General features: G+C 28.6%; 4 protein-coding genes across 4 annotated transcripts in view; 3 read left to right on the top strand and 1 right to left on the bottom strand.

Moving 5' to 3' along the window:
* LOC132922015 (receptor-type guanylate cyclase Gyc76C-like) overlaps positions 1–9,413 on the top strand; it is a 45,337-nt gene extending 35,924 nt beyond the window's left edge. The window contains 19 exon segments of the mRNA XM_060985314.1: positions 524–589; positions 888–1,128; positions 3,612–3,758; positions 3,872–4,074; positions 4,150–4,327; positions 4,426–4,592; positions 4,671–4,961; positions 5,021–5,281; positions 5,553–5,624; positions 5,733–5,898; positions 5,987–6,139; positions 6,228–6,426; positions 6,494–6,634; positions 6,699–6,822; positions 7,279–7,377; positions 7,508–7,652; positions 7,746–8,002; positions 8,100–8,399; positions 8,483–9,413. Of these exon segments, the coding sequence (XP_060841297.1) occupies positions 524–589; positions 888–1,128; positions 3,612–3,758; positions 3,872–4,074; positions 4,150–4,327; positions 4,426–4,592; positions 4,671–4,961; positions 5,021–5,281; positions 5,553–5,624; positions 5,733–5,898; positions 5,987–6,139; positions 6,228–6,426; positions 6,494–6,634; positions 6,699–6,822; positions 7,279–7,377; positions 7,508–7,652; positions 7,746–8,002; positions 8,100–8,399; positions 8,483–8,791 (3,519 nt within the window). The 3' untranslated portion in view covers positions 8,792–9,413.
* A 1,024-nt stretch (positions 9,414–10,437) lies between these two features.
* Positions 10,438–13,840, bottom strand: LOC132922017 (notchless protein homolog 1). Its single transcript, XM_060985316.1, has 11 exons — positions 13,525–13,840; positions 13,272–13,435; positions 13,040–13,176; positions 12,766–12,958; positions 12,522–12,696; positions 11,816–11,930; positions 11,624–11,755; positions 11,416–11,533; positions 11,251–11,354; positions 11,059–11,185; positions 10,438–10,588 (listed from the first exon to the last, which is right to left on the bottom strand). The coding sequence occupies exons 1-11, from the start codon at positions 13,660–13,662 to the stop codon at positions 10,576–10,578; spliced, it is 1,416 nt and encodes a 471-aa protein (XP_060841299.1). The 5' UTR covers positions 13,663–13,840; the 3' UTR covers positions 10,438–10,575.
* A 354-nt stretch (positions 13,841–14,194) lies between these two features.
* Positions 14,195–18,753, top strand: LOC132922016 (cell division cycle protein 20 homolog). Its single transcript, XM_060985315.1, has 11 exons — positions 14,195–14,601; positions 14,748–14,925; positions 15,050–15,135; positions 15,849–15,952; positions 16,032–16,172; positions 16,228–16,357; positions 16,418–16,611; positions 16,679–16,858; positions 17,739–17,866; positions 17,933–18,182; positions 18,258–18,753. Exons 2-11 carry the CDS (start codon positions 14,813–14,815, stop codon positions 18,447–18,449), a joined length of 1,518 nt encoding a protein of 505 aa, XP_060841298.1. The 5' UTR covers positions 14,195–14,601; positions 14,748–14,812; the 3' UTR covers positions 18,450–18,753.
* Positions 18,754–19,622: 869 nt separating this feature from the next.
* Positions 19,623–21,286, top strand: LOC132922018 (uncharacterized). Its single transcript, XM_060985317.1, has 3 exons — positions 19,623–19,807; positions 19,949–20,130; positions 21,091–21,286. The coding sequence occupies exons 1-3, from the start codon at positions 19,768–19,770 to the stop codon at positions 21,157–21,159; spliced, it is 291 nt and encodes a 96-aa protein (XP_060841300.1). The 5' UTR covers positions 19,623–19,767; the 3' UTR covers positions 21,160–21,286.
* Positions 21,287–21,979: the final 693 nt, after the last annotated feature.

Raw genomic sequence — 21,979 nt, 5'->3', positions numbered from 1 at the left:
AGTATTTAATACTGAGAAACTATCTTAGGCCAATTAGGCCACCCCTTAGAGTCTTTCAGGACTCTGGTGTTGCATGTAGTCTAGTTCATACATTTTTTTCTGTTTAAATTGTTTGGGTAACAAAGCTTTTTATAAACCTTTTATTAATATTATTTACACCATGCCAAAAGTTATGTAATAGTAAAATAATATATTATAATAATGGTTGCAAATATTAATTATTGTCTTTACCTTGAACGCCGTAAATGTTTTTTTTAAACTTAAATTTTTGTTATTTATCTATTATTCATTCGCGGAAAATCTAATTATACAAAAATATAAATTAATTTCAATAGACTATACTATTGCAATAAATTTGTTTTTATATTATATTCTAATCCTAAACACACATCATACGACTTTGTGTATAATATATATATATGGTGGAGCACTGGAGTGTTTTATAAATCTTATTTTATTAAAAATTACTAATCATTTTGATAAAATTATGCGCCGACCATAACCTATACTCAATATGTTTCAGAAATGTGCCGATTACAAAGCATCGCAAGTACCTACGTTTGCTCGAACTGAACCTCCTGACACTCAAGTAATGAAATAAAAATATGTATATTTATATAATTTATGTACAACTATATCTATATAATTATCATATAAAATAACTAGCATGGCAATTGCGCCGAATATCACAGGTAAAAATAGTTAAGCGAGGTGACTAAAACGGATCTATGTGTACAAAATACATCGTTTCATATTTGCACCGATGATTTCAAAATGTATTTAATTTAAACAGAAAATTTTCCAATTTTTTTTTTATCATGCTCTTTGATGCTAAAGAAAAATATAATTATTAAACGATTTAATTTATGTTTTTATATTTTTTGTAGATCACCAAATCGATTATTTCCTTGTTGAGGTATTACAATTGGAAGAAGTTCAGCATAATCACCGAAGAACCATGGAAGAACGTAGCCGAGTCTTTGAAAATCCAAGCGTTATACGCCAACATGACCATCAACCATTTCTTAACGATTGTCGATCCGCACCAGTGCTGCGAACAAGATCAGTCGTGTTGCAACGTTGGACATTGGTACTCTGTAGTACAAGAAACCATGGTCAATACCAGAAGTAAGATTTTTTATGCATCTGCGCAAGTTGAACATAATCATATAAATACGGGTTCTCCGTATCGCATACAGTTGGACATCGCGACCATCGCAAATGCCATATATAACTTTATAACAACAATATAAAGAAACTTGTTATTTTAAGCTTATTTTGTACCCTCAAACAAAATTTAAAATGTCTTTAATCAGTACAAAAATAGTCAAAATATTTCCGAACTATTTAAACTAGTTAATGATAATTTGAATATTTGTTGAAAAATCCAATCTCTATTTAAACATTTTAAACTATCCATTTTTTAATTATAAGTAAAAAAACATTATTGATTTTATCAAATATTAATTTGGGTAAAATTACGATTTTTCTTAAAATCGTACTCAGGGCCATATTTACTATTAGGCAGGATAGGCAACTGCTATAGCCTCTGTTGTTGAAGGGCCTCGGATTTTTATGAACCTTATTTTTTTTTTTTTTAGAGTACTTCTTTCATCGTATAAAATAAATATAAGAAACATATAATATTTCAAAAAAATAAAATAATTAATCCTTATTATCGCAAAATGTAAATGAAAATAATAGGTACAAGAAATCTGTAGCCTATAGAGGTAAAAAAATGTATAACATTGTAATTATGTTTGTGAAAATGTATAAGTAGGTAAGTAAATACTAAATTGTAATAAATTATTATTTTGCTTTATACAACTCATTTGTGGAGGGGGGCTATGGATATATGCCTATATACACTACTGTTGACAATAAGGGGCCACATTTTTTATTTTGCCTAAGGCCACAAAATGCCTATATCAGGCCCTGATCGTACTTATATTTGCAGGTTATTTACCCCAAAGTACCAATTTGTTATTATTTACTACCAGAAATCACTATCAAAGTTAGAAGATTGAATCATTTTTCTACTATAATATTATAAGTCTTCAAAAAAAAAAAAAAACATCACTGTAAAACTAACACTGTATTTATCAATTCAAACATAATCTAAAATATTTCTGAGAGATAAGAAACTATATAATTAATTTGATAAACGACAATTCAATTTTCTTTCTTCGGATTTTAAAAAAGAGATTTATATGGTTTGAGAATAGTATAATTATTAATTTATACTTCAAATATGTATAAAATTATATAATACTAGCTATCTTCGAGCATTTCATTGACTATTAAAATGACTTCTCTTATGTAATTCAAGCGTTGTTCAATTCGTTATTTAATTATACTCGTCATTCGCAGACGAAACTATGTTCCTTTTATATCTTGATTCTTTATAGTTATCCCTATGAACTTCGTTGTCCGTAAAAAAATATCACCTCTTATATATTATAGAACTTTTTAAAATATATTTCATCATAAATTTACATTGTGGACATAGTTGGTCCTCGTTTACCGCATCTAATACTTCATTTTCGTTTAGCGTTCTTTCTGATTTTTTCTTTTTGATCGGCTCTTAAGGGTTGTGGCATGATATTAAATTGCCTACAACCTTTCCTAAATATAATTTTTCAAATTCGACTGGTATAGTTCTAGAGATACCGAGCGAAGAGTCAAAAGGAATGTAACTTAGAAAGGACCAAAAGTTTTTAAATAACAACAAATTGAATTGAATTGAATTGTCTACTACTATAATTATAATAATTTATTAAAATTATATCTATTTATGTCTAAAAATAACTAATATTCTACTTTTTTATTTGTATAGTGTTCACACTATTTTTAATTTTTAATAATATTTTATAAAAGTATTATTATTATGTACTACTTAATCAAATAAAACAAAGGCTGTTTATTTTAATAACTAACTTTTGATTATATAGGTATATTATTAATTTTTATTTGGTCATAAACCACTTATATTATGATTTAGTGTCATAATATTGTTTTGTACAACGCACAGTTTAATATAAATTTATTAATACTATAGTAATTACACTCATTTACAGAGCGTTTGTATTTGTTGAACAACGAGTATCTCGATAAAGTAAACTCGCGTCATCATAATTTTTCTGTTATAGGTACCTGTTGGGAAGTAGGTTCTTACAAGTATCATAAAATAAATCCAATTGTGTATATTGTGTAAATAAAAACTCCATAACTTTCAAATTATGTTAAACTCTTTCTAATATCCTAGGAAAAAACTCGGATAATTGTGTATCGGAATCAAATTAATTGGTTTTTTTAGTTTACAGCGACAATCGCGACTCGTGATATTATGTATTCAATGTACAACGTGTTGTTTGCGTTCCGAATGTATCAAATAAAATATATAAAATATTTTTGTATAGTATAAAAGTATAATATTGTAATATGGCGAGCAGGCGAGATGCAAAAACTTCTGATCGCAACTTAATTGTATTATAGTTCACCATAATATTATTAAATAATTAGTTAATAACTGGCATCCTACGACAATTGTACACTATTTGAAATATTTTGATAATTAAACATTTTTTTTTGACACTTATTTTATTTTTTAGTTTACGTATTTTTGGGAGTTGCTAAATCGTTAGTGGATATGATGAACACAATGCACGCTTTACAGTTATTCGACAACGGAGATTACATGGTGATTTTTGCGGATACTAAGATCAACACTTGGAAAGACTCCCAGCAATATTTGTGGAGTAATTATAATATTTTAACTTTATATTATTATATTGTTACTGTTGCCGCCAGTGAAACTATATACTATTTTAACGTATTATTTATATTCGTGTTTTGATTTTTCTTCGTGTAGGACAACGTGATTCATTAGACATGTCGAATTGTATGGAAGAGAAAAATTTTCTCAAGCGTGCCCGTTCGTTGTTGGTTATTGTTGCCTCGCCACCGTCACCAGAAAAATATGGAGTTTTCACAAATAAAGTATCAGAATACACCAGCAAAGAACCGTTTAAATTTCCAACACCAAACGTGTTTAAAAACGCGTCATATGTCAAGGCAAGTACTGCTCACTTTGTTTTTTCAAGTAATATGTATCGACCGTAACACTAAATTATTTTTGTTGATTTACAGTTTGTGTCCATTTATGCTGCCTATTTGTACGATTCGGTTATGTTATATGCACGAACATTAGATCTCTTGCTTAGAGATAAAGCAAACGGTCGGGAATTAACTGGTGAAATGATTGATGAAATAGCTTACAATGGAACACTAATCATTGAAACACTTGTCAATAATATAACTTACCAGAGTAAGTAAAAATTAATAATACATTTTTAAAATGGGCACAGTGCAAATTGTATAAAATATCATTATAAATAATATATTAACAGTGCAATTTATGTATAGGCATCACTGGTGCAACAATCAAATTAGACGATAATGGTGATTCGGAAGGAAACTATTCAGTGGTAGCATTGAAGTCGCATGATTTTCAATACCATTTGAATGAAGGAAATTTTTCTTGCCCATATTACATGATTCCTGTGGCTCAATTTTACCACGGTGAATTACTGGTAAGAATATGCAATCTAGTAATAAATTGTATTTTATTCTTTAAATGTTTAATATTATTTTGTTACTTGTAAGTGTAGGAGTACAAATTGAACTCTCCTAATTTGAAAATTGAATGGCCTGGTAAGAGTCGACCAGATGATGAACCTAGTTGTGGCTTCAACAATGAGTTATGTAAAAAAAACGACATGGAAAAGACCTCCATAGTTGCTACAGTTTTGGGAGTAATTTTATTCTGTACATTTGTCATCACTCTGTCGATATATAGAAAATGGAAAATAGAATTAGAAATTGAAGGACTGCTGTGGAAAATAGACCCATCAGATCTGCTTGGATACTACAATAAAGATATTGTTTCATCTCCCAGCAAAGTAATTGCGTTCATTTAAGTTGAGTTTTTTAATTTTATCAAATTGATATTGTTGTTTAGTTGAGTTTGGTTTCGGCTACCTCGTATGAATCCCGTTGTGGACTTCAAGTTTTTGCAACAACTGGTCATTATCGTAACATAACAGTAAGAATTAAAGAATTAAAGTTTTCAAAGCGCAAAGACATCTCTAGAGAACAAATGAAAGAAATGAGACTATTGAGAGATTTAAAACACAGCAACGTGAACTCTTTTATCGGTGCTACTATTGAACCATTACGAATACTTATAGTTACCGATTATTGTGCCAAAGGAAGTCTCTATGTGAGTTTTTTTTTTAAATTTCATTATATGTTTATATTATGTATTATATAATATACTCAATATATTCTGTCCAATGAGAGAACATGTCTGGGTTCAACAAATTGATTCTTCTATCTATTCTCTTGTTATTCCTACCATTGAGATCTGCTCCACTACGGCAATGTATCATGTGGAGATGAGCCAAAGAACCAAATTTCATTAAACCTTGGCTTGTTCTCTCATCAGAAAACATATATTAATGTAAATAATTTGTAATTTTATATTTTTGTAGGATATAGTAGAAAATGAAGACATTAAACTAGACAAAATGTTTATCACATCTTTAGTTCACGATCTCATCAGAGTAAGTTGTAACCGGCTTTACATTGGTCTAATAACTCTGTTATTAATGCTAATTACATTCTAATTTAATTGAACGTGTCAATCGTTAGTGTACCCCATTGTTGTGCAGGGTATGATATTTATACACAACTCGCCTTTAGGTTGTCATGGGAACTTAAAATCATCTAATTGTATTGTAACTAGTCGTTGGGTATTGCAAGTCACTGATTTTGGTCTACATGATTTGAGGCAAGGCGCAGAAAACGATTCTATTGGTGAACATCAGTATTTTAGAAGTAAGCTTTTTCACAAATTATAATTAATTTTTGAAATTATCATAGAAAAACCTTTATACAATATATTTATTTTTATTTTTATTTTTAGATTTGTTATGGAAAGCTCCAGAGCTATTAAGAGATCCTAGTGCATCCGTAAAAGCTACGCAAAAAGCGGATGTATACGCGTTTTCTATTATCTTGCATGAAATAATGTGTCGACGAGGTCCTTTTGGTGCTTGCGGCGTCGAAGAACCTAAAGGTTAGATACATGAAAGGTAACAATTTTTTAGGTAAAAACCTGTGAGCCCCAGATAAAATATTTAAGTTACATTTGTGTTTAATACCAGAAATTATAAGACTGGTTAAGTTAGGTTATGATGAAATAAATGGTGTGCCACTGAGGCCTAGTATACACCATTTGAGAGACTGCGAAATGGCAGAAGACTATGTCATCCAATGCATTACCGATTGTTGGGATGAATTCCCAGAAAATAGACCAGACTTTGGCATGATACGTGCCAGACTCAAAAAAATGAAAGATGGAAAGTATGTTGCTCCTAATATCATAATTATTTATAATATATTTTTAATGTGTCCTATCTTATTAATTTAGACATACAAATATAATGGATCAAATGATGGACATGATGGAAAAATATGCAAACAATCTTGAAGATCTAGTCAACCAACGCACACACGAAGTCTATGAAGAAAAACAAAAAACTGAAGATTTATTGCATCGAATGCTGCCAGCGTAATTATTAATTTGATAGTTAAGATTTATTAAATTTTAACTTGAATTTTATATAATTTAACAGACCAGTAGCAAAACAATTAACTCTAGGACACGGTATTGAACCAGAATCATACAATTCAGTTACCATTTACTTTAGTGATATTGTTGGTTTTACTGCAATGTCTGCTGAGAGTACCCCTTTACAGGTTAGTATATAAATATGAAATAGTAAAGTTTTTTTCCAATATAATATAAGATATTAATATATTAAAACCAGACTACACACACAATCACTTATAGTCAATGGCACAACTAGAGGAGGTGCAAAAATGTCTTTAGCACCCCCCTAAGTTAAAATGTAGCACCCCTTGTTTTTTATACCTAACAATTATTATTTAAGTGAAATACCATCAATTGGTAAACTGTCAACAGTTTTAGCACCCCACGTTTTAGAGGTCTAGTTGTGCTTATGCTTATAGTGTAATGAATTCTAGGTGAGCAAATCCTTAAACAATATTTAGTGACCCATGATTGGTCCATTCAGTCTTAGAGAATCAATAAATATTTTAATTAGTTAATTTTATATGTAACCCCCCAGCATACAAATATTAAATAGTAAAATTATACAAATTATATAGTAATTACTAATTTTTGTATTTAAGGTTGTTAATTTTTTAAACGATCTTTACACATTATTTGACAAAATCATTAAAGGCTACGACGTTTATAAAGTTGAAACAATAGGAGACGCATACATGGTGGTATGTATTATTATTATTGTTCTTACCTTATTTAATTATTCATTTTATTTACATAATATAAAATATTATTTACTTTTGTTATTTTATACAAATTACAATTGTCAAATGGAAACTGTATTATTTGGTTTAGGTGTCTGGGTTGCCTATTAGAAATGGTAACAGAAATTCTGGTGAAATAGCTTCGATGTCATTAAATTTACTTGAAGCCGTAAAACATCACAAAATAGCACATCATCCAGAAGCTACTTTAAAATTACGAATAGGAATTCACACAGGTATTACATGGTGTCATAATTTATTAAAAGATTTTGATAGCAATTAATTATTGTTGTTACTTATCTAAATTGCTTATTTTTGACGATTAATAGGACCTGTAGTAGCTGGTGTAGTTGGTCTTACAATGCCTAGGTATTGTCTGTTTGGCGATACTGTAAATACAGCCTCACGAATGGAATCTAATGGTGAACCATTGAAAATTCACATAAGTCAACAATGTAAAAATGCTCTTGATGAATTGGGAGGATATATAATCAAAGAACGTGGATATGTAAACATGAAAGGAAAAGGAGATGTACTCACTTATTGGCTTGAAGGGACAACTGATAAAGCTATTAAAAGAAGAGATGTATGTAAAATAAACCATAAAATAGATATTATAGTTATATTTTTGAAATAATAACTTTTTTTATAAAATAGAGATTTTATTTTATTTTTATGTTTAGGTGGATTTGACTGAATCACCTCCTCTGTTTTGTGGATCAAAACGTCACAGTCCAAAATTATACAATTTTGGAGAGTACGGCAGTAGGCGCCCATCATTTGCTCCACGAGGAAATTCATTTGATCAAAGTGCCAAAGACAGTCAGACTATACTCCACGAACAGCGGCCCACTCCTTTACCACATCCTTTGCTTGAATCACGATGTAAACAAATGATACATTCAACATCTATGGATCCATTTCCAAACAAACACATCAGCAGAGTGAGCTCAATGATCAAAAGAAGTTGTCGTTCGTTAGAGGTTAGAACAGTTATATTAATCTGCAATTAATATATCAAAACATATATATATTTTTACTATCAAAAAATTATTTTTTTCCATAGGATTCAAAACTTCTTAATGATCAATGCACAAAAGAAGAGAATTGTGAAGAAAATGTTGAGGAAACTGCAGTTAATGGTAGCCTTCAATATACCCCTTTATTGTCAATAGAAGACAATAAACGATGGCATTCATTTGAAGACATTTCTATGGAACCGCATAGAAAGAAATTGGTTTCAAGAAATTCAATTAGGAGTTGGTTGGTTGGATTATTCAATGGTACTGCTACGTCTTGTCGAACTAGTGAAGTATCATTACGTAAAACATATTCAGACAGGCAACAGATTGTTGACAAGGAGAGTGTGGTTTAAATCAATAAGTATCAAACTAGGTTTGAAAATAATTTCAGGTAAAATTATCACTAAAAACTTAACAATAGGGAAATTTATAATATTGTAATCAAACACAATTGAAGTGCTGTACAAAAACTTCACAACTTTTTGACAATTTTGATTATAGCCTTTATTCTGCTTAAAAAAAAGTGCACAATTATATCATTGGCTTCATTTATGCCGTATATACATATAATAAATGTGTTTTAGACAATACTATTTATTTTGTTACATTAAACATGAGTTAAATGAACAATATTTAGAATTTGTTGGTATTTCTTACTTTTGATTAAGCAGAAAATCACATCACTAAGTTGTTTGATAGGTACCATTGATTATTTATTAATTTTATCATTATTATTATTATCGATATATTATATTGTTATTATTATTACCTAATTATTGTGTCATTCAATAAATTAATAGGTATCTATAATAAAATAATGTGTCTCTTAAATATATTTTGTTGTAGTTATTTATTTTATTTTTACTCATTTGATAATATTAATAGTTTAATTATTTTTTAATGGTCAAAGTTACTACATTATTACAATAGATAATAATATTATAAAATATATAGATTTATATTTATGAAATATATTTTGTTTTTGTTTTTTTTTTTTTAAGTTATATAATTGTTCAAAGTTTTTAGATATTATAAATTAAACTAAATAGAGCAATTTGGATTTCTTTAATTTTTTTTTTTTATATTTATATATTTAAACGATTATTTTATTTTTGGCCTAAGTATTATTGGTTAGTAGTCACAATAATTATGTGTATTTGTTATAAGTTTTTGAATGTGACTTAGCATTATAGTGAACATTTTTATTTTCATTATTTACCATCATATTGTAGCTTTATCGTTTTGAAATTTGCATCTTAAAACTATGGGAGATAATATTTATCAGACTACCTATTTTATTTTCTCCTTACAATGTACACTCATTGATAATGATTTATAATTCATCCAGTCTTGTTAAATGTTTGAATTTTACCTTTAATATTTATATTAATTATGTTTATGCCAATCACAAGTTATTTACAACTAAACTGTTTTGTTACATATTAAGCTTTGTATTTGTTTTCCAGTAACTTATTCAGTATTCTATAATTTTGATTTTGGTTATTAAACAACTTTTGAGTGTTTTAGAAAATGAAACATAATTTTTGTCTTCCGTAGGCTTAGTCATACACTTTTCTATCCTCCAAAATTTAATTACCACCTTAATAAATAATGTACTTCATCTTTTGAGAGGCTGAGATGCTGGGTTGACATCTTTCTGACCATTTACAGTTTTTATGAGATTTGAGTTATCAGGAATCTTAATTTTTATAAATTAATTAGTTACAATATTTTATGGAAATTTCAAGAAAAATATCACTGAAGGATATGAAGTTCTGAGGTGATGTATAATAAGCTGGAATTCTGAACTTTCTCGTAGATTATAAAATAAGTTATTGTGGTTAAATTCTGTATTCTTGATTACATTGTGTACAAAAATTCTTATCTTAAGGTACTGGTATGGTGTAAATATCTGTAATATATAATGAACTCTATTATTTCAAATTGTTTGGACAAATTTTACTTCAGTTTATGGAGAGTAAAACAAAACAAATAGAAATAATTTAAGAAACAACAATTTATATTACATATAATAAAAACATTTATTTACATAATTTAATACATTGAAAAGTCAATGATGTATAAAAATATGTTATGAACAGTGTAAATAATTTGTTTTTGAGAAACGTTTAAACAATTAATGTGTCCACCTGAAACAAATAATTAAAAAAAGTTGTGAATAAGCAATATCAAATAACAAAACATTCAGATTCATTTTTACATTTGATTAGAATAGAATGTTGTTTAAGTAAAGGTCAGTATATTTTTAATTTTATAGTTGTATAAAATCTAAATTATAATTTAATTATCTGTCAATAAAATAAAATAAATATGAATATGAAATGAAAAAATGAAGAATAAAACATAAATATCCGTCCATCATATTCATCTGATGAAACATAATTTCAAACATTATTAATATATATAATTAAATTTCTAAAATGTAGTACAGTGCCGGATAGAGAAAGTATAGCAGTCCACAGTGTTTTAAAACTTTTACTACTAGATATAATATCTATACAGAAAATATTAAAATATGTTTATACACATAAACAATATAAATAATAAATAAAACAAAAAAATATAATAATTATAATTATTATTAAATAATAAGACTTACAGTCTAAGTACTTTGTCTTTTCCGCCAGAAGCAACTTTATGCCCATCTGGAGACCAATCAACAGCAAAAACTTCATCAGCATGACCGGGAAGATCACCTTGTAATTTTTTAGCTTTCACGTCCCATACTAAAAAAATCATAATTATTGTTATTTAAATAATGTGTTAGAATTAATTAATATAAAATAAAGACCTTTTAAAGTCGAGTCTGCACTTCCACTAACTAGTAGTCTAGAATCGGCTGACCAACATATCATGTAAACTGCTTGTACGTGCCCTCGCATTGTTCCAAGAAATCTAAGGAAAACCAAATGTTTAATCAACACATGAATTATTTTAAAGATATGACTAAACCTACTGTCCAGTTTTTCCATCCCATAATTTTATAGACTTGTCAAATGAAGCAGACGCTGCTATCCGTGTATCAGGTGAAAACTGTACACAATTGATCAGCTGTTGATGTCCAGTCATCCTTGCTATACAATAAGAAAAACTTTTCAATTATTGTTGATATATTATTATGTAAGCAGATGATCATTTTGAGCAGGATTAACAGAAATTATTACCAATAGAGTTTTTACTACTTTCAGGGGCCCACAAAAAAAGCGTAAAATCGTCTGATCCAGAAATCAATCGTTCACCACCATTTGCAACAGCTGCATCATATCGTTTTTTAGCCTCAGCTAATATATTATCAGCTAAAACAATCACATTAACATTAAAAAAATTAACATTTTAATAAAAATAAATAAGTATACTTTTTTCAGTGGAACAAGGTAGGGGTACCATTGCTGTTTTTATCACATAGTCAGTACTGAGTGCAAGAGTGTTCACCCAATGAGCATGGCCTTCCAACGTCCTACATAAAATACCCTAAATATAACATGAAAACAAAAGCTATAAGACATTGATTAATTTTGTTGTGTTAATAATTTATTCATTATCAAATTGATAAGTTTAATTTAATTTGAAATCAAATTTGGTTCTATTAGTACAGTGCAATCTTATTAATTAATCCACTGCATATAGGGATAGAGTAATGTCAAAATTTAGACAAATCTAGAATACTCTAAATACTTATTAATATATTATGTGTATTATTTTTAATTAAATTAAATCATAAGTATTATAAATTAAGAAACTATTAGTAGAATTATTCTACCTATTTAATTAATTTTGGTATTGATACTTGTTTTTTTTCTTTTGCATGGAATGCTCCATTTTTGGCTTTATTTCATAATTTTCTTTAACTCACATTATTAATAATACATATTCATTATAAGTAGGATAAGGATGTTTATGATTAATTAGTATCATAAATTTAAATTTAATACAATTAATTGTTCATTGTAAAAATAATAATAACACTAATATTTTTTGTATTTTTGAGTGGTCACACGAGATTTTACTGTATTTCATTATAAAATTATAATACTAATATGATTATTTTAAATTATTACTTACATCATCAGCTCTCCAAACCTTAATTGTACGATCTTGTGAACTACTATACAATAACCCTGTTCCGCCCCATTTTAAGCAAGTAATACTTCGTGTGTGACTAGTAAGAGACCTTTGGCACTGACCAAGTATTACATCCCAAATACGAATATCTCCATCTTTACTACTGCTCGCAAATCTAGAATATAATAAATTTGTAGAGTTGAATATGAATTTTGGTATAAAATAAATGAAATATCTTATTTACGTTCTACACTCTGGAGATAAATGATATGGAGCCCAACATAAAGCAGTAATCCATTGCTTATGTCCGGTCATTGGTGGACCAACTCGTTTGCCAGTTTCAACATTCCAGGACATGATCATTCCATTTTTGCAACCTGATACTAAATATTTACTATTTGGAGACCATGCAATACACAACACCCAATTTTTATGACCTATAATATACATAAAATTATATACATGGCTAAATCAATATTAATAATAATTAAATTTTAAGTCAATAAAAAGTGGTAAACCTTCACAGGTATGCAACGGTGTTTGCATGTCAAGATCCCAAAACCTAACTGTGGTGTCACCAGACCCACTGGCCAATTTCCGACTGTCTGGACTGAATTGAACTGATATCACGGCTTCTGCATGACCAGGTAAAGAACTAAAAACATTTTACAGGAACTTACAAAAATACAATAATAATTATCTATGTAGAGACATAATATTACATTGCATTCAAATATTTCAAGTACTAACCTGGTACATCGGGTGATAGGTCGGACTTTAAATACGGCTTGTTCTTGATAGACTATATCTACAACGAGTTCAGTGCTGAATTTTTTTTTGGCATCAAGACATTCATCCAGATTGTTGGTGATTTCTTTGTCATCGACAAAAAATGCATAGGGTACAGTCTCTTCCTAAATTGTATCGTTTTTGTTATTAATTTATTTGCTACTTGAAATACACTATAGAGACGCGATAGATTCGGAAACCAGTTTATCATTACTTGTTTGAGTAAAGAATTGCAAATCAGTTGTAAATGATTGACGGTGACATCTCGAGGCAGGTCCATCATATTGCTGACCGTCTCGCCCGTTTCCGACTTGAAACGGGCCAGCACCGTGCTCACTGCGTCCTCGGTCATTTTGTTTTGAGTAGCTATTAACAACGTCAGTCCATGAACTACACACTACACAGGATTCGACAAAACTAGATACTATAGACAGTTACAGATTTTAAATTTGTATACAACGCACGAATCCCTCGAATATCGAGATGGGACCAGATATGCCCGGCAGATCTTTCAAAAACATATTGCGTGAATTGTGATAGTGAAATTAACCTCAAAACAATTTCTTATCAAAATGTAAATACAGTTTAGCATTACCGCGAAATATTTATTCTGTGGCATCGCGATTTAATGGCATATCTCAAATCATAAGAACATTATAATTTATTGTTCTGTGATTATAATTACACATTTCTAAGATTTCTTAATATTTAGTTTTTTAAATTGAAAAGTATAATATACAATTAGTAACATAAACGTATCTAGTATTATTTTTATGATAAATATTAAGTGTATATCTGTTAGTTGTCGATCTGGTCATACTAGATTTTCGTTATCTTATCAATACGATATTACGATCGTATGCCATAGATTTCAAACAATGTATTTATTTTAACGGACAACGGCCGTTACACCTACGAATCTGCAACCTATTTGGATCTCGGATTTCAACCATTTGCGTTTGTCATTTATCATCCAAAAATAAATCCATTTCGGCCGAGTACCGACTATTGTAGTGTAATGCTAAAACTCATAAGTATTTAACAATACTATATTATTATAATAGTTGTCATAAGCGTAACAGACAACAGTCAATATTCTTCAAACGACTGAAAAAACCCGTTTTTATTGTATTATTTTGTTTTTTCTTAGTTTACACACCATTTGTAATTGATCTCCAAAAAAGGATCCTTTTTTTAAGTATTTGAATCCTTTATTAGTTATGTACAATATTTTTTTATCGAGGTTAATACAAATACATAACAATTAGTTCCAGCTTCTAGCTATCCACAGGTGAGTAAAGAAAAACAATTTTATCATGACCTCAAAAACCAAATAATAATTCTAATGTATTGCACAATTTTCTTACATTTTTCATTAGTTTGTTAATAATTTCTGGCGAGCAAAGTACTTAGTTAATAATTTTTTTTACTCCACAGCAAAAGGTATCAGTTCATCATCCACATATATTAATATACCTATCTATTGATCCATTCAGTTTAGAATGTCTCAATTTACCTTTGTCAACGATCTCAAAAGTGCTGTAAGAATGGACGAGCCAATTACCAGCGGTCCAGCTCCGCGTTGGATGAAGAAAAGCGTAGAATCATCCTCAAGGTATATCTTAATGTATTGCCTTATTTGCATTTGTGTACACTTTAAGAAATGTATTTATGTTTTATTTTAATAAAAATAAATAAATTAATTATTTTGTGTTGTTTTGGCTATGTTTACACTGTAGTTCTGCAAATACTTCGAGAAAAAATAATGAATTAATGTCTATCAAGAAGACTCCATCAAAAACACCTAATAAATCAAAGTCACCAGGTTAGTAAAGTTATTAAAATATGTATACTTGCATCTATGTCACTGTGGTTATCAAAATTAATTTGATATAAAAACTATTATCAACTACTATAATTTGTTAATTTGTTCAATAGTATTAATTTATAATCATCTTTCGTAACAATTGCTATAAAATTAATCTGACTATCAAAAATAATTCACAAAGTTGCCAAAATTAACCATTAAAAATGAATAAAAATCATCTTAATAGATTTTTTAAAAGAAATAAATTAAAACCTCGAAAATTGAATGTTAATTCTCCAGAATTATTGATTACTAATAATTTTAAAAATTCATCTACTTCAATACAAGGTAAAAAAAATGATAATATTATATTGCTCATGTTTCATATTGAATTTAAGTAGGTATGTATAATTTGAACGTAATAGATTGATAAATTACACAATTTTAAAAGTGTGCCTTTAATCTTGAAGCACATACTAATGAAATAATGCTCTATCATTTATTTCAATAAAACAAATATACCCAAGACAATTTGAGCTCTTATATTACATAAATAATTGTTGATTTTTTTTTAACAATATTTTAAATCATAAATATACTTTGCATATTGTTTCCTACCCTATATGAAAAAAACAGGTAAATACAATCACATTAATAAATATTAATTTTTAAATATTTTAACTTCATATTCTGTAATTAATTACACCCAGTAAAACTATTTATTTTAATAGCTTCAAGATCAGCATCAAATACACCAGCTAAACCTAAAACACCTGGTGGTGACAGATTCATTCCTTCAAGGATGTCTACAAATTTTGACATAAGTCATTTTAAAGTAAATCACAAATGTGTATTAAATATTTAGATGTTTTTAAGATTTTTATCTTAACAAATTAGTTGATTTTGTTTTATAGATGAACCAAGAGAATGAAAACCTTGACATAAGTCCAACTCAATCAGATTACCGAAAAGCCATGTCTGAGAATCTCCATGGTTGTGATATCAATAATGTCCGTGTTCTATCCTATCAAAACAAAGCACCAGCTCCTCCTGATGTATAGTAATTAATAGATTCTTATAAGCACAAGTTATAATTAATAATTATTTTAGGGTTATCAAAATGCTTTAAAAGTAGTTTATAGTCAATCTAAAACTCCCATGAATATACGTGGAGCTACTCGTTATATACCACATGCACCAGACCGTATTTTGGACGCTCCTGAAATTGTTGATGACTATTGTACAGTATTCTATTAACTACATTCATGTAACTATAAATAACGGTTTTCATTTTTAACAGATCTAAATTTAATTGACTGGAGCTTTTCCAACATATTGGCCGTAGCTTTAGGCACAAGTGTATATCTTTGGAATGCTGACACTGGTGCCATTGACCAATTGTTAGATTTAGAAGGCGCAGACTATGTCACTTCTCTAAGCTGGGTCCCTAACGGAAATCTATTAGGTGTTGGAACTGCTTTAGGACCTGTACAAGTATGTAAAAAATATTTCTAATTTTTAACATAGAATAACACTGAACTAATATTATTTATCGAATTAGTTATGGGATGCATCACAGACAAAGCGACTGCGTGTAATGAACAGCCACAGTTCAAGAGTGGGTGCCATGTCATGGAACAATCATATACTAACTACAGGTTGCAGAAATGGACAACTTGTTCACAATGATGTCAGACAGAGAGAACACATTGTTGGTACAATTCAATCCCACACTCAAGAAGTATGTACTAAGGTTTTAGAATATTTGATTTAATTACTTTCTTGATTTTTAATCAAGTAAGTATGGTAATTGAAATAAAAAAGTCTGAATTTTTAAAACTTCAAGAATTTCTGTTAAATAGGAAAATGATAAAAATGTAACTCAGTTGTAATGAGTAGGTGGATAATTAAGCTAGCTTTAACATAAAATATTAATGAAAGAGATCCGATATCACACCCAAGAGGTATAACAATTTGAATCTACAAAAACGTCGGCGTGAACAGTCCCAAAACTTTAACTTTTCTCCAAAACTATTATAGCTAAAAAGTTGGTTTATAGCTCATTAAAAAGGGAGATTATCAAGTAGATAAAAGATGTGATTAAAAATTTTCAAAAAAAATTATTTTTTGCTAGATTTTCATTTAGCGTGGTAGATTACCGAAACTCGAGAACGGATTTTGTTATTGGGGTCTTGTTAGATTCACCTTGGCTAGGAGAAGTGCTGTGAAGATTTTCAGGACTTTAACTTCAGTTGTTAACTCACTACAAAGCTATAAAGCTGAAAAACATAAAAAAAAAAAACAACCAATAAATGTGTATTAATTTTTTTGAAGCTCTGTAGTGAATTAAATATAAAAGATAAAATTCTGAAAATCTTTACTGTACTTCTCCTAGCCAATGTGAATCTAACAAGACCCCAAACAATAAAATCCGTTCTCCGGTTTCAGAAATCTATCTCACTAAATGAAAATGAAAATAAAATACATTTTATGTACATATTGCATACGATTAATAAATTTCTAAAAATTTAAAACCAAGATAGTTTACATGCTGATCTTTGAATTGACAAGCGTTTTTATGTCTCAAAATATTAACCCTAACCTTATTTAATTTTGTATAGGTATGTGGTCTTAAATGGTCAACTGATGGTCGTTATCTAGCCAGTGGAGGCAACGATAACCTATTGAATGTGTATAGTGGCTTACCTGGCCAAGCAACTTACCAATCTGAACCAATATACAGTTTCAGGTAATATTGGAGTATCTAGAAATTTTAATGTATATCAGAGTGTAATTTTCCATATTTTTACTTTAGCCAACATCAAGCTGCCGTAAAAGCATTAGACTGGTGTCCATGGCAAACTAATGTTCTAGCCAGTGGCGGTGGTACAGCTGACCGAACTATCAGGTTTTGGAATTGCAACAATGGTCAGTGTATCAATTCAGTCAATGCTAATTCACAGGTGTGTGCTATTTTGTGGTCAAAAACTTACAGAGAATTGGTATCGGCACATGGTTTTGCAAACAACCAGCTCACTATTTGGAAGTATCCTTCGTTGACAAAGGTGAGTTAATTAATAATATACAAATGTGTGCATGAAGTACCATTGATTGATAAATATTTTTATTTTATCCATTAGGTTGCTGAGCTCACTGGACATACAAATCGTATTCTGAATCTAGCCATGTCACCAGATGGTTCAACAGTACTTTCAGCTGGTGCAGATGAGACCCTGCGAATGTGGAAGTGCTTTTTGCCAGATCCAAATAAGAAGAAAGAACATGAGAAACGCTCTTCTAGACCCACTATGCTGGGTCCAGGCCTAAGATAAATATTTTGTTTTACTTTTTGTCAATTAAACTTTTATATAATATTTGTCAACTTTTTATTTACTCAATTTAAACATTTAATTTTATTTATAAAAGACTTAATTTTACTTTTACTTGCATAGTGTACATAAATAGACTTTTGTAATTTTTTTTCTCCATTGTATTTTATATTTTTATGTTATTATTCCATGTCTATGTAATTTTTTGATCAAGTAATTTTATGTTATGGTTAGACCAATTAATGTATTCAGAATTATTAGTGTATATATTGACTACAAAAATAAAGATACTAATGCATTTTATAAACTTTTCAAATTGTTTATACTAATTAGGTGTTGTTGGTTACTTTATCTTTAAATATGAAAAAATTAATAACATAGACCATGGGCAGCGCTGCAAAAGATCCAGAGTTGGCAAGTATTCCCCCTCCCATCAATTGATTTTGTCCCTCCATTGCCCCCCCCCCTATAATTTAATGTTAAAAATATGTAAGTAAATAAAGAAATTGTAAATCATTATTAATACATAAAATAGCATTAGTTACATTAAAGAATTTAAGTTTAGACTTTATTATTTTAAGTTTGGCTGTTATATTGAAATTAATTATGCTTTTTTGCATACTTAGAAATAAATTTGCTTAATAGAGTTAATACTAACACTTTCTAAAATTTCATACATTATAGAATAAAAAGTTATGTATTGTTACATACAAATAAAAGAAAGCTGAGGAAATTTGAAGTTTTATTGTAGTACATTTGTAATAATAATAAACTAAGTATATTTTTTGCTTATTTATTTAGAAATATAACATGTTATACCCAAATTATTTTTAGCAATACTTTCCTGAAAATATGGTGTAAACAAATTAATTGATGATCGAGCATACATAAATGCCTCCCCCCTCCACAACCAGGTTACGTTAGGAAAAATATCTGGCGCCGCCACTGACATTAATTTCTTAATAATAATATGTCTATAATGCTTGCAATAATATTCTAGTGAGTCACATTCGGAGTAACTGATATTCGTAATTTGTAGTAATTTATTCGGTGAAATCACTTTTCGTGGCTATGGTGTTATTCCTCTATGATTTAACCACAACCATAGTACAATATTCGACAACCGATTTCGGGTGTTGCGTTATCAATTTTTTATCGAGCAGCTGTTAACGATCGAAATTTTTTCTCCACTATCTGCTGCGCAAAGGTCGTGTCTCGTGTGTCTGTAGTTCGATACTATTTTCGACTTGCCGTGACTTGCGATAGACAAACGTCGCACACTTGACATATTTATCGAAAGAAAGAAATCAAAATCACCACAATGTCACGAGTAATATTATCGCAATTGAAAAAATCCAACTGTAAGTATTAACGGTCGTGTTGACAAGCACACATTGAGTGACAGGACTATGTGGTCTACAGAATTTCGAAATTATGTTTACCACATTACTACGGTGAACGTTAATCGTTACTCTAATTTAGTTATTAATATGATTTTATAGCGGTTTTGAGGACAGCCGTGAGGTCCAAGGCCGATGGTCACCACGCCACTTACAAACCCCTGACGATGGATGACATGCCAGTCCCAAAGGTGCCATGGCAAGAATACCACGGCAAAACCAATACTAAATACAACTTAGTACTAGTAAGCGGAATTGCTTTACTTGCAACATCCATTTACGTAGTAAGTATTGCTATTGATATTATATTTTTATAATTTACACAATACCAATATATAGTGTAAAGTAGATACTATATTCAATCATTGACATGGTAATCAGTGTTTATATGCAATTGTGTCATTCCTATATTATATTTGTATATGATTTTCTTATAATTGCACCAGGGTCTTTTTTCACCTTATCACTGTTAAATGAAAATCTAAAAAGTCATTGATCTTGTATTCAAACTTACTCTACATCTGTACAAAAATCTAATACAAATAGTTATATATACATTTCATTATGTTTTTCTTAAATAAAAATAATTAAAATCAATATCTCAGTATAAGTTAAAGATTATATTGGCATAAGTAATACAAGAAAACGTAATGAATAATACCGTTGAAAACTTTTTTTATATTTTTAAGAAGAATCATCTTTTTGTATTAATAATAATATAATCTTATAATATATACTCATACCAAATTTATTGTTAGAACTTAATTAAAAATAAGTTAAAATACTTTTTGTTTTTTGTTTTGGTCATTTTCATCAGGAAAGCATATTATAACAATTAAACCTAAAATAATTATAACTGATATTTTAACTCTTAATTAGCTATTGTAACCACACAGTATAGCAAAAATATATAAGTAAGTTAAGTAATTGCAATGTTAATTTCAAGAGAGGGTGGGTTATCTGAGTTATCCCCCAGAAAAAAATGAACACAATATTTTTACTTCTTTTTATTATTTACTCTTATGGTATACCTCCCTCTTTAAAATGTATGATATCCACCAGAATAGAAGGTTTGAAATAAACACTGAGTAGTCATTTATAGTTATTGACATAAATTTTGATTCAATAGGAAGTATGAATTTCAGTCATTGCTTGTTATTCAATGTTGGAAAATATGGATGTCAACACAAATGACCACGGTTTTTAAATATTTTTTTTATTAACATTTTTATTTTTTATTTTAGTTACAAGATAACTGTTTCTTCAATGCTTTTGTACCACCATACCCTTTCGAAGAAACTGAAGAAAAGTAAATATGATTATATATTTATAAAAAACTGTATTTTTTGTTTCCATGTAGTAATTAATAATATTATATAAAATATAATTGTATTTAATTATGAATTTGATTATCCACAATAAAATGATTTAATTAGGTAATATATATGTTTTATTTATTTTTCAGTATTATTTCTGTAGCTATTGCCTATTTTGTATTTGATTGTCTGTCATAATTATTAATTAACTAGAAAATTTATTTCCAGCAAGATATTTATGTGATAAGACTATTCTCATCACATAACAGATGTATACAAAAAAGTTAATATACTTTGAAAAAGAAATAAATAATAATGCAATTTAAAATTTAATTAATGGTGATAATACGTCTGCTACCAAAATATAAATAGTTTTCAGTCATTTAATATAATATAAACATTTTTTAATAATAAGATAAATAACTTATCATGTATGAATTCATACTTCTTTAGGTTTGTATTTACTAAATTATTTATTTTTTTACTTTTGCTTAGAATTATTGCCTAGACTCTATTGCTTGATTATAATTTATAATATAAATAGTAAGTTAATTTTTCATTTTAATCATAAATAAAAATTTGTACATACACGTTTTTTATTAAGCGTGTAACGGGTACCTATTATTTTTCAAATTAACTGAAATACCTAATTAATTATAATGGATATTTAATTTAATTAAGCTATAAGGTCAAAGAATTAATTAGATATTAAATTATGTTCAAAAGCTACTTTTAACTAGTTAATGCTCACCTATGAACAATGATACACTTAAAATTGTACAAATTACAATTCAGATAGTACTAATTACCAAGATTA

This window comes from Rhopalosiphum padi, chromosome 2 (genome assembly GCF_020882245.1).
Source record: "Rhopalosiphum padi isolate XX-2018 chromosome 2, ASM2088224v1, whole genome shotgun sequence".
In the NCBI taxonomy this organism is placed as follows: domain Eukaryota; kingdom Metazoa; phylum Arthropoda; class Insecta; order Hemiptera; family Aphididae; genus Rhopalosiphum; species Rhopalosiphum padi.
Note: the sequence above shows the minus strand (reverse complement) of the source record. Positions and strands in the feature narration are given on the sequence as shown.

Bases quoted from the DNA above. Each gene is read 5' to 3' on its own strand.
- LOC132922018 (XM_060985317.1), top strand. From the start codon at position 19,768: ATGTCACGAGTAATATTATCGCAATTGAAAAAATCCAACT. The intron at 19,808-19,948 runs GTAAGTATTAAC...ATGATTTTATAG, and splicing joins GCAATTGAAAAAATCCAACT to CGGTTTTGAGGACAGCCGTG. The intron at 20,131-21,090 runs GTAAGTATTGCT...TTTTTATTTTAG, and splicing joins TTGCAACATCCATTTACGTA to TTACAAGATAACTGTTTCTT.
- LOC132922016 (XM_060985315.1), top strand. From the start codon at position 14,813: ATGTCTCAATTTACCTTTGTCAACGATCTCAAAAGTGCTGTAAGAATG. The intron at 16,859-17,738 runs GTATGTACTAAG...AATTTTGTATAG, and splicing joins TTCAATCCCACACTCAAGAA to GTATGTGGTCTTAAATGGTC. The intron at 17,867-17,932 runs GTAATATTGGAG...TTTTTACTTTAG, and splicing joins GAACCAATATACAGTTTCAG to CCAACATCAAGCTGCCGTAA.
- LOC132922017 (XM_060985316.1), bottom strand. From the start codon at position 13,662: ATGACCGAGGACGCAGTGAGCACGGTGCTGGCCCGTTTCAAGTCGGAA. The intron at 12,697-12,765 runs GTAAATAAGATA...ATTATATTCTAG, and splicing joins TTATCTCCAGAGTGTAGAAC to ATTTGCGAGCAGTAGTAAAG. The intron at 11,756-11,815 runs GTATACTTATTT...TGATTGTTTTAG, and splicing joins ACCTTGTTCCACTGAAAAAA to CTGATAATATATTAGCTGAG.